General features: G+C 42.2%; 1 protein-coding gene across 5 annotated transcripts in view; it reads left to right on the plus strand.

The window, feature by feature from the left end:
• The first annotated feature begins 6000 nt into the window (after positions 1–6000).
• LOC145349758 (BTB/POZ domain-containing protein KCTD8-like) overlaps positions 6001–18506 on the plus strand; it is a 199177-nt gene continuing 186671 nt past the window's right edge. For all 5 annotated transcript variants that reach the window (XM_080198326.1, XM_080198318.1, XM_080198310.1 and 2 more), the window contains exon 1: positions 6001–6915. In XM_080198326.1, coding sequence (XP_080054452.1) covers positions 6108–6915 — 808 coding nt within the window. In that variant the 5' untranslated portion in view covers positions 6001–6107. The remainder of the gene's footprint in view (positions 6916–18506) is intronic.

Raw genomic sequence — 18506 nt, forward strand, 5'->3', positions numbered from 1 at the left:
TTGGGGATCATATCCCTCTATTCCTATTCTATTCATGTACTTGTCAAGACGCCCCTTAAAAGTCACTACTGTCTCCGCTGCCACTACCTCTCCCGGCAACAAGTTCCAGGCACCCACTAGTCCCTGTGTAAAAAATCTGCCTTGTACATCTCCTTTAAATCTTGTCCCTCGCACCTTAAACCTATGCTCCCAGTAATTGACTCTTCCACCTGGGAAAAAGCTTCTGACTATCCATTCTGTCCATGCCTCTCATAATCTTGTAGACTTCTATCAGGTGTTCCCTCAACCTCCTTCGCTCCAGTGAGAACAAACCAAGTTTCTCCAATCTCTCCTCAAAGCTAATGCTCTCCATACCAGGAACCATCCCGTTAAACCTTTTCTGTACCGTCTCCAAAGCCGCCACATCCTTCTGGTAGTGTGGCAACCAGAATTGAACACTATATTCCAAGTGCGGCCTAAGGTTCTATAAACCTGCAACATGACTTGCCAATTTTTAAACACATTGCCCCGACTGATGAAGGCAAACATGCTGTATTCCTTCTTAACTGCCTTCTCCACCTGCATTGCCACTTTCAGTGACCTGTGTACCTGTTAACCCAGATCCCTTTGCCTATCAATACTCTTAAGGGTTCTGCCATTTAATGTATATTTCCTGTCTGTATTAGACCTTCCAAAATGCATTACCTCACATTTGTCCAGATTAAACTCCATCTACCATCTCTCTGCCCAAGTCTCCAACTGATCTATATCCTGCTGTATCCTCTGATGGTCCGCAAATCCACCAATCTTTGTATCATCCACAAACGTACTAACCAATCCAGTTACATTTTCCTCCAAATCATTTACATATGTTACAAACAGCAAAGGTCCCAGCACTGATCCCTGAGGAACATCACTTGTCACAGCTCTCCATTCAGAAACATATCCTTCCACTGCTACCTTACAGTATTTGGAATATGTCTTTAAATTAAATGTGCTCTGTAAATGCAAGCTGCTACATTGGAGGGTTAATCTTGGCTAGTTATAAAAATCTTTGTTGTATATTATCATTCTGCTAACTTGCAAGAATTATTATCTTGTTTAATTTTCCAATCCTAGTAGAAAGAAACAAAGAAGTCAACATTTATGCAGCACTTTTCACACCCTTAGGAAATCCCAAAATCTCTGCACAGCCAATTTATTGCTTTTGATTTGTAAGAAAACATGGAAGCTTTGTGTATAGCAAGGCTCCAATACCAGTAATGACCATTTAATCTATTTGGATGATGTTGACTGAGGGATAAATGTTGATCAGAATGCTGGTTTTTCTCAGAACTTTGTTTGGGATTGTTTACATACATAGAAACATAGAAGAAAGAAGCAGGAATAGGTCATTTGGCCCTTTGACCCTCCTCTGCCATTCATCATGATCATGGTCGATCGTACAACTCAATAGCCGAGTCCTGCTTTCTCCCCATAACGTTTGACCCCATTCGCCCCAAGTGCTATATCTAGTGCCTCTTGAATACTTGCGGAGTTGCTCATCGAACAGTGCATGACACCCTTAGCCCAACCTAGATTTGTGTGGCCAAGATTATATGGACAGGGCAGGTGTAGTGAAGATCAGTACTTTCAAAAGACTAAGCCAATGTTAGGAAAATTAAGAACTACCAAAACTGAGTTGATTAAACTGTTTATAGGAAGATTTAAATGGAAGAATGATAACTGATTGACAGATATAGCAGCTGAAATAAAAAGCTTAATGACAAGCAGAGTTTGTAGTATTTGTGGTAATCATAGTTACAAAGGCAGATGAAAGAAGAAAATATTGTTGGGTTTGTCCTACAGTTTTTATTATCCGAATATAGCCCAGTGTGATTATAATGTTGTCAATCTGTTATGCATTCTTCTCCTTCAGTTCCAACTAACCCCCATTATGACTTCCATGCAACTGTAAAATAACTAAGTTACCATCTTCACAATATCAACACAATTATATCTCCCCTTTGTCTATTGATTTTATATAGGTATCTGCGCAACGTGATCTGAACTTATCTCCTTGTCAGCCATGCAAGATATTTGTTAAAAGTAAATTGGCTAAATTTAAGCAACAAACATATTTAAAGTCACACTGAAATTGGAAACATGGAAGATCGTAATAAAAGCCAAGAAAATATGTTTGTTGTTACTGGATTAATTCTTAATGACATTCCCTTGCTTAGTCATTTATCTATTTAAGATACCTGGTTATGTATGTAGATAAAGCAATGTCATATGAGTAACGTAAATATTTGGCTGTTAACATCACCACAAATAATTTGGTGGAAAAAAAGAGTTAGTTAATTAATTTTTACCCAGTCCACTACCTTTGGGGCATCATTCCGAATAGACTCTCTCCTTCAGACAGAAAGTTGAGGCAATCTGTCTGACGGAATTCTGCACAGCCATCATTAATTTACTATGCACTCACACAGAATGCTGTTAATAAGAGCCGTTCTCTTCATTCTGCAATGACACACTTTGTTATTATATAAAAGTGTAGAAGTCACTAGATTCAACATATACCAAAGTGGCCAGATTGGTCCTGCTTTACAACAAGTTAACTGATTTCCAGCCAGTTGAATCACTAAAATTAGTAAGAAATTGAGATTGGGCAAGAAACAGCGCTTAAGTAGCAAATAATTGGTCACTTAAGGGCCTCAACTGGGGTAATGGTGGACAGCCATCCGAGGCCTTGCCTGCTGGCGCAAGAACGCTGAGAGGTGGGATGGGCGGGAACCCATTCATGATCATTTACACTCCAAACCTGCCAGCAGAGGGCCATAAAATTTGGGCCCAAATGCTCCTTTCTTGAGAGAGGAGCTTTCACCTGTCTTGATGCTAACTTCTAAAGCTTCTTTTCAAATTGTTTTGCTTTGTTGCCTCATTGCCTACCTTAAAATACTTTCTTAAAACTCTCTTACCTTCAACCAACTTTCTCAAATTCCCCAACACTTGACTTGAGCTAACTGTTGCCAATGTGAAGTGTATCGGACATATTAAAAGCACTATTCAATCGGAGGTTGTTTAGGTTTTTTTTACTGAGACTGGTGGAGCTCAAAAACACAGATGCAACTGTGAATGCAAAGGAACCGATCACGTTTGAATAACAGACCATAAAGTACATCTTGCCAATCCTCCCTACAAAGGACAAATATAATGTTTTTTCTTGCTATTTGAATTAAGTAGGCAATGGCTAAATGGTCCTATCGCCAGACCATTAATCCAGAAACTCAGGTAATGTTATGGGGACCCAGCTTTGAATCCCACCACTGCAGATGGTGGAATTTGAATTTGATAAAAAAAATCCAGAATTAGGAATCTACTAATAATCTTGAAACCATTGTTGATTGTCAGAAAAACCAACCCGGTTCACTATTACCATTCTTTAGGGAAGAAATCTGCCATCCTTACCTGGTCTGGCCTATATATGATTCTAGAGCCACAACAATATGGTTGACTATCAACTGTCCCCCAAGGGCAACTAGGAATGGGCAATAAATACTGGCCAGTCAGCAATGCCCATGTCCCACAAACGATTTTTTAAAAAAATCACCTTTATCCATCTCCAGAGATAAAATTTATTGGAGGAAGAGGCTATTTTGAATGCCAAGATGAAGTGTTAAAATCATGGTGCCAACATAACTGAAGAGTCAAGCAGAAAAGAGGAGACATTGGGCAGTAGTGATCACGGAATGACAGGTTTTGAATTCAAATCCAGGTTTGATGGACCAAAACTTCATTGCAGTGTTAATGTAAACCTACTTGTGACACTAATAAAAAATGCATCAAATGTACATTTTCCTCTTCCAATTGCCTGTCAGAGGACAGTGACTTATGAGTTAAGTACATAAATGGTCTTGTAAGCGAATGTCAAGCAATACTCCGGCAATGGCTCCTGCTCGAGTTTTGGTACATTGAAATGAATCTGGAAAACATTTGTGGCTGACAGTAACCTGGCATTTCATAGAATAAAAGTTCGCATTTTGATTATCATGCATTGATAATCAATTCATTTCTCACTGAGGCGGCTGTGATTGTAAAATAACACCTAATGTTGGTGTGAATGGAGTTTTTAAATACACAGGAATGCTGTCTGGTGCAAGTTTGGGTTAAAAGTGTTTTGAGTTCTTCCTACAGACCAAGTCATGTAATGTAATTAAACACTTTGGAAAATGACCAAATAGATCTTACCGGTTTCACATGTACCCGTTTAAATGCGTGTTGTGTTATTTCGTCGTATTCGTTATTTTGCTCCCCTTTTCGGTGTTCGGGGCCACAGAACCTGTTGAGCGATGAATCTGCCTGAGCCTGTCCAACGCTGGTCTAAAAGCGCTCGCTAGGAAGCGCTGAAGAGTACTGAGTCAGGATCTCTCATTTGGGAATGCGGTTTGCATTTACTCATTACAACCCCGTGGTGTTACCAGCAAGATTAGGTACCAGTCCTGTGCACAATCGAAATCCACGCACTCAAAAGCTAATAAAACTCAAGGATGCTTTCTGATTCGAATATTAGTCGTTTATTGCTCCTGAACACTTCAAAATTGCCGCATGATGAATTACAGTGGCTTCCTCTCACCCACTCTTCTATCGAAACCACTTTATATTTGCATTTCAACTATTGTAGCCTTTTAAAGAGTAAAAAGGCAGGGCCGCGGTTCAATGACATCCATGCTGGTTCTTACTTTAACCCATTATTATGGCAAATGGGTGGCGTGTGATTCCAATTTCACTTTCGTAACCTAATATAATTTCATTTTCATTCTCGATATTTGAAAGTTGCAAAAAAGCCACTAAGCTGTCTTGTGATCTTTGGACCTGTCTGAAATCAGTGCGCGGCATTGGTAAAATAACGCAATCATTATTGAGAATGGACAAGCGGTAACATTTCCTACAACATTTATATTGATCATGTTTAAGCCGCATTGTCTCTCTCACGCACACAGATAAAGCCTTCGATTGATTCTGTATAAACATTTACCATTCCACTGGAGTTTTTATATATTGTCCCTAATCTATTGTTATCGACAGCCCCCGGGCATCTCCTTCAAAGCATTTCAAATATCTGCACTTCCAATCATTTTTTTGTTCAGCTCCTTCAAAGAATATTTTCGAGGCTTAAAGGTATAATTAACGTCCATAGACTTTCCCAAGTTATTAAACAAATGTCGCAGGTGCAAGACATCACAATCGAAGCATTTAAAGCATGTCAAACAAGAGAAAGTTTTTAGATGAAGAAAGCTGATCGGGTTTAATTACAAATACGCCGGCCACCAACAGTGTAACCATGCAGTATTCTACAAAAATAAAACTTCCCTCGCAGCCTGCAGCAGCACCATGTCCTGTTCACATCGACCAACCCATATCACGGCACCGCTAATGGATTTTTTTTAAATATTGGTTTAATTCATGTCGAGTTTTCAAATAGATTTTAGAAAGCACTGTCTGAAAGGAGGAAAACTGAAACTCCTAAAGGTTAGTCGAATCTTTCTTCGCGCTGAAGTTTGCACTCATTGTGAACTTTAATTGTAGCGGGCTAATAATTTGATTTATTCTTGTCGCATGTATTAACATACAGCGAAAAGTATTGTTTGTTGCGCGCTATACAGACAAAACATACCGTTCATAGAGAAGGAAACGAGACAGTGCAGAATGTGGTGTTGCAGTCAAAGCTAGGGTTTAGAGAAAGATCAACTTAATGCAAGATAGGTCCATTCAAATAGCAGCAGGAAAGAAGCTGTTCTTGAGTCGATAGGTATGAGGCAGAGGTTACAGGTAGAGATGGAGTGGATTTCCATTTACTTTTCAATCCAGACTTGCAAAGTCCCCTCCCTGCAGCCTGGCTGACGTCAGGGTACTTCCCCAGACTCTCTCCTGTATCCTGGTGCTGCCAGTTGGTCCACTGCCTCTCTCTTCATCGCGCACACATACACCATCCCCTCGCCCTCCCCTGTCCTGCCGTCGCCTTCTGGAGGAGCCGCCGCCTTGCCTCCCCAGTGGGGAATGTGCACACACTCTCCGCCTGGGAGCTGTGATCAGCGCACTGCCCTTGTCTTCGGCTCAACTACCCCCAGCCTTCTCCAGAAGCCATGGCTGTCCGCGACACTGTGTTACCCATCAGTGAGATGTCCAGCTCCTTCCCCGAGGTGCTGGAGCTGAACGTTGGGGGGCAGGTATATGTGACCAAACACGACACCTTGCTCAGTGTCTCCGACTGCCTGCTGGCCAAGCTCTTCTGCAGGAACAACGCCAAGGTGCTTCCCCGGGACAACAGGGGCCGTTACTTCCTCGACCGGGACGGCTTCCTCTTCAGGTACATCTTGGACTATCTCCGGGACAAGCAGCTGGTGCTGCCCGAGCACTTCCCGGAGAAGGAGAGGCTGCTCCGGGAGGCTGAACATTTCCAGTTGGGAGAGCTGGTCAGCTTCCTGACGCCCAAGGTCACCAAGCAGAGCTCGGTGACAGAGGAGAGCTGCCACAGTGACATTGAGGAGAACTCCCAGAGCAGTGATGTGCTGCCCAAGGCTGCCCCTTCCCCGGCAGAGCGCAGATCCGGCTTCATCACCATCGGCTACCGCGGCTCCTACACCCTGGTCAGGGACAACCAGGCGGATGCCAAGTTTCGGCGGGTGGCCAGGATCATGGTGTGTGGCAGGATTGCCCTGACCAAGGAGGTTTTTGGGGACACCCTGAACGAGAGCCGGGACCCTGACCGGCCCCCGGAGAAGTACACGTCCCGCTTTTACCTGAAATTCACTTACCTGGAGCAAGCGTTTGACAGGCTCTCAGAGGCCGGTTTCCACATGGTGGCTTGTAACTCCACCGGGACAGCCACCTTCATCAACCAGTACCGAGACGACAAGATGTGGAGCAGCTACACCGAGTACATCTTCTTCCGTGAGTTTGAACCCTTTCTTTCTGAACTGCATTTGTTTAGCGGTGGGAGCTGAGAGCAAAGCCAGGGAACCCCCAACACCCTGATTCCCACACAGGGGACAAGGTGAACATGGGATCAAAGTGTATGAAGTTCCAGTTAAACTCGCTGTGCACCTTACAGTCAGGCGATTCGTCTTTGCACGAACTTTTTCTCCAAGCACTGTTGCGGCCCCTTTTCCTTACTCTTGTTTTCGATGCGTGTGGGAGTTCCTGCATGAGGTAGGAATTAATTCTGATTGCATTGAAAATTGATTCATTCAGCTAAAACGGGCGAGTAGCTCCACACAAACATTTCCCATTAACTCTAGGTCAATGATCCCAAGCCCTTCCACTACCCAACCATTGTTGACATGTGGAAAAGCAAATAACGCACCTTTCTTTAGGACTTGAAGGTATTCCCATTCAGGACAGAAAGTGGACTATACATTTACAATGGGGAGGAGTTGGGGGGGGGGGGTGGAATTCCCAACAGGAGTTGGGCACAGAACACCCCCAGCTTCCTTCTAACATTCCTCCTATTCGTTTGGGAACAAGTGGCCAAGTTTAGAAACTGCACAATAATCGCGTGGGTTCCCCTTTTGACTTTCTGTAGAATTAACTTCTATAAAACATCTCAGCTAGTGGTATATAAAACGTTCATGTTTGGTTCAGTGTATTTCTAAAATGAGATTCGGTGCACTTGATCGTTTTGGGCACGGCTGTAGTCCCGAAGCCTGTGAGAGAACTGCTCAACTCAGTGGATGGGAAAAGCACCGATGGCTTTTGAATTATTTTGCTTTATTGTTGGAAGGACTGGAGTCAGCTTCGAGTCAATTCAAACAGCGAGCAGTCAGAGTGTAAACACTAGAGAGAGGGGGGCTGAGTGTGGGGAGGCAGCACTAACCGGTATCAAAGAGACAAATCAGCCTACCAGAGGGAGCAGGATCGATCAAGGAAAAGTCTTGTGTGTGGATTACTTTCAGATTTGCCGGAATATCGCCTTTCAGCGGTGAGATCAATAGTGAATCCCCATAGTACAGAATCCTGACTCGTCGGCATACTGTCATGACAGCAAGAAAACATTTCAGCCCCTTCTCTGCTGTCACTGTCTATTCAGACGTTTGTTCCTTATTGGCCCCCATTGTCATTTTTTAAACGAGGCAACGCCGAATGATTTATCTGTACGATCCTCCAGCAGGATATGCAAGAACGCGCTGGTAATAGTGTTGGACTCCTCGCTGCCGATAGTAAACAGATGTTGTATAATTGAGTCGGCATCTATGCAGTTCTGAATATAAACAAAGCAACCAGGCATGCAAACTGTTAAAAGCCCCATTCATTCCACACACGACTGATATATATATACGTATGAGGATATAGGACAAGAGACGTGGGATATCATTCAATGTGAACTGGGCAGAGACTTGAAGTTTTGTTTAGAGCTACAGCGTGACCAGGAATTTTGTTTATATCACAGCTGCCCAGTTATTGAAGCTAAAATCTTAGCCTAGCAATGGGAACAAAATGCTGCGGATGCCAATCTGAAACAAAAACAAACTTGTGTAAAATTCTCCGCCAAGTCAGGGAGTATCGGTGGACAGAGAAAGTGTGAACCGCTGATTTTCCGATAGAGCTGGGAGATGTTAGACATGAACAGTTTTAAATGTAAATATACGTGTAGATTTCACGAGACTCTTTATTTCACTTTTAGTTACCGACTTGTATGGATTACAATCCCCTTTTCTTGCATCTCGCTACTTTACAACATGGTTGGTGTTTCTTTGAATTCACTATATTTCTTAATTTCAGAGATCTTGCCCTACACATCCTCTCTCTTTAGAGACTTCACTGTGTTGAAATGAAGAAGTATCTCGCGGGCTGCCAGTCCGATTCATTCTTTCACAAGACCTCCTTTACATCCTTTGGCCTTTCCCTTTCACAGACTCCTAAGGCTGTAACTTACCAATTGACCACTCTGATTTCCTTCGCCATTTCGACTTTAATCTCCACTTTTCACCTCAGTCATTGTGAAATGAGCTGCTCTTTTGTAAAACGGGAACGACCACGGTGAATTGGGGAAATGATTCGTGTATATGATGTGACTAACTTCTACTTTCAGAACTTCACTTGAGTTGACATTTATTTGGGCGTGGGTTGGAGGGAGGGATCAGCTGCCTTGCTCCTCCGCACAGATTCGTTTGTACGCGCTCAAGCATTACAAGGCATAAAATCTATTTTCAGATTTTAACGAGTATTTATGTTAATATAACTATCCAACGCAATAATTCTACAAAGTCCTCATGGAATACTCCTTGCATTTTTTTCAGACAATGGTTTTTCATGTTTTATTTTTCTCTAAACTCTAAACAATCGTTTCAGCCTTGTGGTTGTTATAATTCATGTAAATTAGATCCAGCTGAACTTTAACAATCTACAGCCTAGAAATCACTCTGTGCTCATAGAGTATCACTTAAGGCTATTGAAATTGTAGGGCATTGATTTCGTTGCTTTTTTTAGTCCTCCTAAAATAGCAGACAACGTAATATGGGCATGCTAAGTGTCTGTATACCAATATCAAACATAGCGATTCCGAGCTTTGCCACTCTCTCGCCCAACCGTTGAGTGAATTAAATGAAGTAAATTAATTTATACTCATACACTTGCAGAGTTCAATCAGTGGTACAGCCACGACTGAAGAAGTAGAGGCAATTCTGAGATGTGGAGTTGGTGCCAAGGAAAGAGAGGGCATAATCTAAACCAAACACAAACTGGGGAACATCTGTACATTCATACATCTTTTGGTTTAAGAGCTCAGTCAGGATAGTATGAGAATATGCAGAAGAAATAAATACACAAACATGGATAATGGCATAGACAAGTCCAGATTAGAGTCAAAATATTATTATCATGCACCCTATGTCTGATCTGTGACTATTAAAATTCAACTCTGATGTTTGCAACTGCAAGGAAATACTTCAGTCTGTTATTGCCATATTATTATATTTTTAACATCTTACTTTGAGTACAAAAAGTGCCCACTTTTATCTAAAGGTTTTGCGAGGGCCTAGATTAACTTGTTTTGCTGCCATGCTTGATGTTTCATGCAGGTAAGTTCCAGTGAGGTGTTTGTTTCTAGGCTGGTGAATGGTCTGTCTGAGTCTTGTGATATGGCATCCTCAGACTGTGTGACTTCTGAGCCTTTATCCTCCTCCTCTATCACTTCCTGCGGGATGCTTGAAGGATCTGTGGTTGATGAAAGACATGAATTTAGAATAGTCAAGGTTAGGTGCTGTTAAATAATCACTGGTGCACATCTTCATATCTCGCTGGTTGCTGATATGTTTGCATCCCATGTGGCTGGGCTATATTTAATTCTGTTGCCAGATGTTGGGATGCCCCCATCTCTCCACCTCTGATGGCAGGTATGCTAAGACTCAGCTTACTATATCTTCTTTTGCAGCTGTCAATATGGGGATAATTGCAGAGCCACATCTGGTTTGCTGCCTCTTTCTAATGATCCATGAGGGTGAATAATAGTGTATTGAGTGGATGGATGGGCAGCATTTGTGGAAGGTCATTTCGATAAGGTTGAATATTGCTAGTGATGGTCAGATGGAGGTGTAAGGAGATATAGAGACAGAGATGTACATCAAAATATGTATGTGTAAAGATGTGCAAGCGTAGACTTGGGAAGACAAAGCAGGAAGCTAGGGTTAGATGTGTATCAAGATATAATCGAAAGTACTATTAATCACAAGGCCAAGTGTGACCCAATTAGGTCACTAAACTTTTTCTGGCATTGTATCCAGGAGTGCAGCATCAAATTCCTACTTCCTCAGCAATTTCCTACAATGCTTTCTTATTTGCTGAGGCATGCTTCTTCCTCCCACTTGCAGTTTTAAAAAAAAAATCTCAGCCTGCAGAATCAGCTGTACGGTGGGATCTCTGACTTGAGGCATTACCTTACCACATTGTGGTTGGGATGTGTGACATGAGGTATTGCCATACCACATTGTAAAACCAGCCAGCAAGGTTTCCAACCAAGCATGGGTGGCTGTGGTCAGCATTAATCTCTTTCAGAAGAGGACAGCTATCCAATGCAGGAAGAGGATGAATGATCTCTTCCGTTCTGCCAGGGTAAATTCACTCTTCTCATCACTCTCACCTCACACACCTATCAGACATTCACAGAGATCTCACCCACCACCAATTCAAGGGACCTCACCATTCACTGTCCCACAGACATCTTCATTCCTCTATGGTTTGTGTTCTCATCACCTCACTGTTCCCATTCACCACCCACACAGGCTAAGCATCCTTATCATCTGCTCTGGCGGCTGCTCATATGGAGATTTTGGTGTAAGCCTTTGTGCACTGTTGCAGGATGTGCACTCTGTGGTGCAGACCCACACAGTTCAGAAGAAGAGTCATATTTGACTCAAAATGTTAACTTTGTTTTTCTCACCACATATGCTGCCAGACCTGCTGAGATCTTCCAGCATTTTTTTGTTTTTAGTTTAGATCTGAATGCTAGCTTGCTTAATTACAGAATGATGAATTCAGGAGTTGTAATGGCTCAGTGATTGTCTAAGAGGTTAGGTCACCTTTAATAAAGGACAAATTAATCCATACTCCACATTTTCAGCTTGTGATCTCTTGCTCCAGTTTAAATTTTCAGGCATGATTATTGTATATTTGGATGATTCTTGATAAGTCTATCTTGCATGACTTAAGTGGTTAACTGCTCAACCTTAGGTTTCTAATCTAAAATAGCTTAAAATTCATCCCTTCAGAGTTTGTATAGATTTAGTTTTAGATCTATTCGAAACAATATACTAATTTTTGAATCAAAATACAAGTCATGCAAATCAAAGCAAGGCTGGAAAACACAATTGAAGTTTATTAACTCAATTTTCAAACAATTTCGCACTTAGGGCCTGATTTTTACTACTGTGTTGTGCCCATTTTCGGGTGCAGAAACTTGTAAAGTCAGGCGTGAGGCGATTAGTGCGATCCACACCAGCCTCTGTGCCGGTTCCCCTTTACTAAGGCCCAAAAATGGCTGCAATAGGGACCGCGCCTGAAATGGGTGCGACGGCCATTTGCATGCATTTAAATTGACTTAATGGACTGCACCCCCAACCTTACCGGCACTTCCTCCTTTACCACTGCCTTCGTCCATCCAGATTCAATGCGAAACAGATATGCTCCACAGAAGTCTGATTCGGGTGCTCTAGTTAGTAAGGAGGTAAGTGCCAAGCGACCGACAGCTCTCTGCTTCAGATCAGTTGTGGTGGGGGTGGGGGCAAGGGAGGTCCACTGCCTGAGATCTGTTGGGGGTGAGGGGAAGGGAGTCATGATTGGTCTTGGTGGCGGGTTTATGGGGGGATAAGGGGATCAATAATGTTGGGGGTGTGGGGCAATATATGTGGGGGCCAGGGGTAGGCATTATCCAACCCGGGAGGGATGTGGCAGGGGAATAGCATTGTATAATTCTTTTCTGTGCATGTGCAAATGGTGGCGCCAATCGGAGCTGCAGGCTTTCAGGTGCATTAAGCCCCATCCACAGGCTTTTGCAGCATGATACAGAATCGCTGATATTTCTGGGGGTGCCTGAGAATGGGTCTAAAAGTCGGATCTGAAACACTCCCGGTTTCAAGTCCACTCATCACTGGACATTAATTCTTAGAATCAAAGTTGTAAAATAAGGCACTTCTCCTAACTTAACTGACTTTCAGCATTTTTATTTATCCATTTTTTATTCATTCAGATAATGTAAGCATTGCTGACCAGACCAGAATTAATGGCCTTAATGCTGTTGAGAAAGTTTGGGGGAGGGGGAATAGTCTTGAGCCACTGAAGTCCTGATGCTGCACATGGGTACACCTAGAGAGTTATTAGAGAGAAACTTCTGGGATTGTGAACCAGTAACAGTGAAGTAATGGCAAAATATTTCTAATCAGGATCAGAGTGGTGAGTAACTTGTAGGTGGTGGTTCATATAAGCATCTGCAGCCCTTGTTCTTCAAGATGGTGCAGAGCATAGGTTTGGAAAGTCTTACTGAAGAATTTTTGACAAGTTGCTGGGGTGCATCTTGCAGATGGTACACACTCCTGTCACTGTGTACCATCTGCAAGATGCACCCCAGCAACTTGTCAAAAATTCTTCAGTAAGACTTTCCAAACCTATGCTCTGCACCATCTTGAAGAACAAGGGCTGCAGATGCTTATATGAACCACCACCTACAAGTTACTCACCACTCTGATCCTGATTAGAAATATTTTGCCATTACTTCACTGTTACTGGTTCACAATCCCAGAAGTTTCTCTCTAATAACTCTCTAGGTGTACCCATGTGCAGCATCAGGACTTCAGTGGCTCAAGACTATTCCCCCTCCCCCAAACTTTCTCAACAGCATTAAGGCCATTAATTCTGGTCTGGTCAGCAATGCTTACATTATCTGAATGAATAATGGCAGTGGAGGAAATGAATGGTTAAAGAGGTGAATGAGGTGCCAATAAAGAGAACTGCTTTATCCTGGATGGTATCAAACTTCTTGAAATTTTTGAGGCGAGTGAAGAGTATTCCATCTGACTCCTGACTTGTGCCTTGTAGATGGTGGACCGGCTTGAAGGAGTCAGGCGTTGAGTTACTTATCATAGAATTGCCTGCCTCTTGTCTGCTCATGTGGACACTATGTTTATATGGCTAGTTCAGTAAAGTTTCTGGTCAATAGTAATGTCCAGGATGTTGAGGCTGGTGGATTCACTAATGATAATGTTGAATGTTAAAGGGAGATGGTTAGAATCTCTCTTATAGGAAATGGTTATTGTCTGGCGCTTGTGCGGCTTAACTGTTAATTGCCACCTAACACAAGCCAGAATGTTGTCCAGGTCTCCCTGCATATGGACGTAGGCTGCTTCATTATCTGAGGAGCTGCAAGTTGTGCTGAACATTGTGCAATTATCAGCAATCCTGCTTTTCATCCTATGATGGAGACAAGGTAATTTATAAAACCATTGAAAATGGTTGGGCCCAGGCCACTGTTTGAGGAATTTCTACAATGAGTGCTGCAGACGAGAAGGTTCACATCCAGCATTCACTACCATCTTCTTTTGTGCTATGTATGATTTCAACATTACTCACACTTTCAATTCCCATTAACTTCAGTATCATTTGGGGTCCTTGATCTAAACTTGGTCAAATCCGACCTTGATGTCAAAGACAGTCTCACCTTATTTCTGGGATCTGCTGTTAAGTCCATGTTTGGACCAAAGCCATAATGAGCTCTGAAGCCGAGTAGCCCTGGTAGAACTAAACTGGACATTGGTGAGCAGCTTATTGCATTGATAACATTGCCAATGACCCCTTACATCACTTTGCTGATGACTGTGAGTAAATTGATGGGATGGCATCTGGCTAGATTGGATTAGTCCTGACTTGTGTGGCCAGAACATGCAAAGATGATTTTTCATATTTTTTGGTAGGTGCCAGTGCTGCAGTTGTACTGGAACAGCTTGGCTAGGAACTAGCTAATACTAAAGCATAATTCTTCAGCACTACACCCAGGGTTTAAATGGAGCCGATAGCCCTTTTATGACCAGTTGTAGTTTAATATCACATGCAGTGAATTGAATTAGTTGAAGGTTGGCATCTCTGATGTTGGGGATCTAAGGGGAGACTACAATGGATCATTCATTTGGCACTTCCAGCATTGTATTTTGCACCATTGAAACTATTTGACTGTTCCTTCACTGTCACTAGGTCATAAATCTGGAACTCCTTCCCTAACAGCTCTGTATGTATTTACATGTGGACTACAGCATTTCAAGAAGCCAGATCACACTACCTTTTAAGGACAAATAGCGATGGCAAATAAAAACGCCAGTAATGGCCACATCCTGTGAATGAATAAAAACAACCTGATATCCTCCATCAGTCACAATGGAAATGTTTGTGGGTCATCCTCCTTCCATTAGGTTGTTTAATTGTTCACCATCATTAATGGTAGGGTTTGGCAGGACTGCAGAACTTTGATCTGATCTGTTGGTATGCTGTTTCTACAGTTTAGTATGTTTGTATTGTGTGTAGCCTCACCTGGTTTATACCTTATTTTTAGATATGCCTAGTACTTTAGATATTCCCAACCTATGCCAATGCTCTGTGCACTGTCTTTACAGGAGAGAGAATTTGCACTCCATACTATCAAAGAGAAACTGCCTAGTTTGAAACTCTGAAATTCAATGATGAATGTTTGCATGTGTCAGCCATCTGTAAAAAGGAATACCTAACTGAAGTAATATTAGTTAAAACACAGAGTCAGCTCCTATCCTCTCACATGGTGCTATGGGATTTGTATTTGCCAATCAGGATCTGCACATAAGACTTGCTTTGTGTTCAGCTCTGGCTGCAAGGCATTTGCTGATTATGTTTACAATATAGTGCATTGCCACGGGACTGCAACTTATCATCGGGTAGTGTGCAACTTGAATAATGAGATGGAACACAGGAGTAGTGCCAGTCCTGTAGCACAAGAGAGAATGTAAATTTCCTATTCTTTGTTGAACATGCACAATGGCAGCTATCCAGTTCCTGATTTTCTGTCCTTCCTTCTCCAGTACAGGTATGTTTAATAAACAACCTAACATCATATTGGGGGTGGATTTAGCTCAGTTGGTTAGACAATGGTAATGCCAAGATTGTGGGTTCAATTCCCACTCTGGCTGAGATTATACTTGAAGGCCTGCCTTCTCAGTATTGCATGAGATGTGGTGAACCTCAGGTTAAAATCACTATCAGTCACTTCTTCCCCTCAAAGGGGTGGGCAGCAAATGGCATTTGGGACTATGACGCTTTGCCTAACTTTGTACCATTATCCTTTCTCACATGTTGCTTTGCTGAAGGAAAAATGTTCTGTTTCTATTTTAAAGATGAATTCAAGTACATGACTAGGATGGGAATAGAGGGATATTGTCCCCAGAAAGGTAGGGGGGTTTTATTTCAGGAAGGCAACATGATTGGTGCAGGCTTGGAGGGCTGAAGGGCCTATTCCTGTGCTGTAATTTTCTTTGTTCTGTCCTCGATTGTATGGGTGTCATTAAGCTTTGGTGAATAGTGTAGCATTGGATTTTATTGCTCTGTGCTGCTGCTGCTGTGTAGTGGGATGATTGGCCTGCAGGAGTCCATGAACAGGGCAGTTATTTCAAAGGCATAGTAAGCCAAATGGTCTCCTTCTCTGCTGTTAACATTGTGAGTGTGAATGTTGTTTTCTCTGGGTGCTGAGTAATTGGTGGGTTAATATTACTTGACTACTCACAAGACGGAAACCTGGGGCAGGAGATATTTCCTGAATGGACTTCCTTGTGTTTTCTTTCAGCTTATATAGCCATGAACATTACACTGGAGAAATAATCTCTCACAGCCTTTGTTTATTTACTGGGTAAAGTGCTGGTCTGTTTTAAACAGTGATTGAGACTTGTTAGAACTACAATAGGAGATGATGGGGCTTTTGAAATGATTTACATTTTCTGTTGTTGACATATCTTATTTGTTAACTAAATGAACAGACAGGAACATACATATTCCTATTTGTGTACTAACAGCTAGGACCATTCTATCAGGACCAGAATACATTCGAAAGTCCACCTGAGTGACTCACCACATACTGTTCTGATGAAATTGAAGTTTTTGAACAAAGATACAGTATCCTGAGACCACAACACGTAAGCCAAAGATATCTAAAATGTTTTTGATTTGGCCAGGATCAGGATTACCTATCATGTATTCTATGAAATTAGATATTGCTCTTGGGGCTAAAGGGATCAAGGGACATAGTGGGGAAGGGGGATCAGGATATTGAATTTAATGATCAACCATGATCACAATGAATGGCAGAGCAGGCTTGAAGGGCTGAATGGCCTACTTCTGCTTCCAGTTTCTATGTTTTCATGTCTGCTTTTTATAAATTATTTCGACAATTCTTAGAATTGACTCACTGCATTTAAATATTATACTTCAAAAAAAATTACAGGGTTTGACCATGCTGGCAACATCATGTGCACTGTTGTTCATGGAAAAAAGTCAATCAACCATCTGTAAAAATTCAAATGCCTACAAATAAAAAGGAATCAAACCACTGGTTGTTCCAAAACCAAGTGCTCAAATACAAAAATTCAAACGTGCATACTAAATCCTGGCTGGCTGCTTGCTCCTCATTTATCTTTGCCATTTAGCTGGTCTTCCTTCCTCTTCATCTCCTGCTGACTGCTGGTGCTCTTCACTTTAACAGGGTGTACTCTGCTCTCACTGTCATGTGCTACCTCTGCCAACCATCCTAGCATGGTCAGCCACTAACTACTGCCTTCTGGTGGTCAAAGTGGTTACCAGCACTGTCTCCTGCAACATCACCACAATCACCTTTCAGCTTGCCTCTGCCATTTAATATGATCTTCTCCCCAGAGCCTCCAAAGGACTGGATAAAGGATTATTACATGTCCCAGAAGATTGGTGCCAACTGCAGAATAACCATTTACTCCCCTGTTTGTTTGAATCTATCAATAAGAAAATAGCCAGAAAATTCATCAAATTCAACAACAGTTTAAAAAAAACCTCATGCAAAAACAATTTGCAACAAGAGAGAAACCTAATCAGAGAATCCTACAGTGCAGGGGTCCTTTCAGCCTTTTGAGTCCGCACCAAACCTACCCCCGTTGTCCCATGCGTTTAACATAGCTAGTCACCTGCCACTAAAGGGCAATTTAGCGTGGCTGATCATCCTAACTCTTACATCTTTAGAATGTAGGAGGAAACCCATGCAGACACAGGGAGAATGAGCAAACTTCACACAGACGATGACCCAAACCAGGAATTGAATCTGGGCCCCTGATGCTGTGAGGCAGCAGTGCTAACCACTGTACCACAGTGCCATAATCAAGTTGTTGAGAATTGAATTAAGGGAATTTGGATACATCTGCACCAATTTATCTTTCATATCCTTCCTTTTTTTTTCTCTTCCAAATCTCTACCTACTTTCTCCAGAATTTTCCAAAGATTGCCTGCATCTACTGTCCTCCTGGCCTTAATTTAACCTTAGGGCAGGTTAAGCTGTTGAACACCAGCTACAAAGATGAAGTCAGGCTATTTTAACTCTTGGGGTCTGATTTAAAACCTGCCTTCCAACTTTCCATGAAGTTCAATGGGAAGAAAAGCAAAAGCAGCAAAACAAATCTGAATTTGTTGGGCAACAACTGGCAGGATCAACTGCAGAGCCATTTAATTTCATCTATTAGTGTCACAAGTAGGTTTATATTAACACTGATGCTGTGAAAATCCCTTTAGTCACCACATTCCGGCATCTGTTCAGGTACACTGAGGGAGAATTTAGCATGGCCAATGCACATAATCAATATGTCTTTTGGATTGTGGGAGGAAACCCACGCAGACACAGGGAGAATGTGCAAACTCCACACAGACAATGACCCAAGCCCAGAATTGAACCAGGGTCCCTGGCACTATGAGAGAGTAGAGCTTAACTGCTATGCCACCATGCGCATTTCCTGGGGACCCCACAATTG

This window comes from Carcharhinus amblyrhynchos, chromosome 1 (genome assembly GCF_965287045.1).
Source record: "Carcharhinus amblyrhynchos chromosome 1, sCarAmb.v2.hapA, whole genome shotgun sequence".
In the NCBI taxonomy this organism is placed as follows: domain Eukaryota; kingdom Metazoa; phylum Chordata; class Chondrichthyes; order Carcharhiniformes; family Carcharhinidae; genus Carcharhinus; species Carcharhinus amblyrhynchos.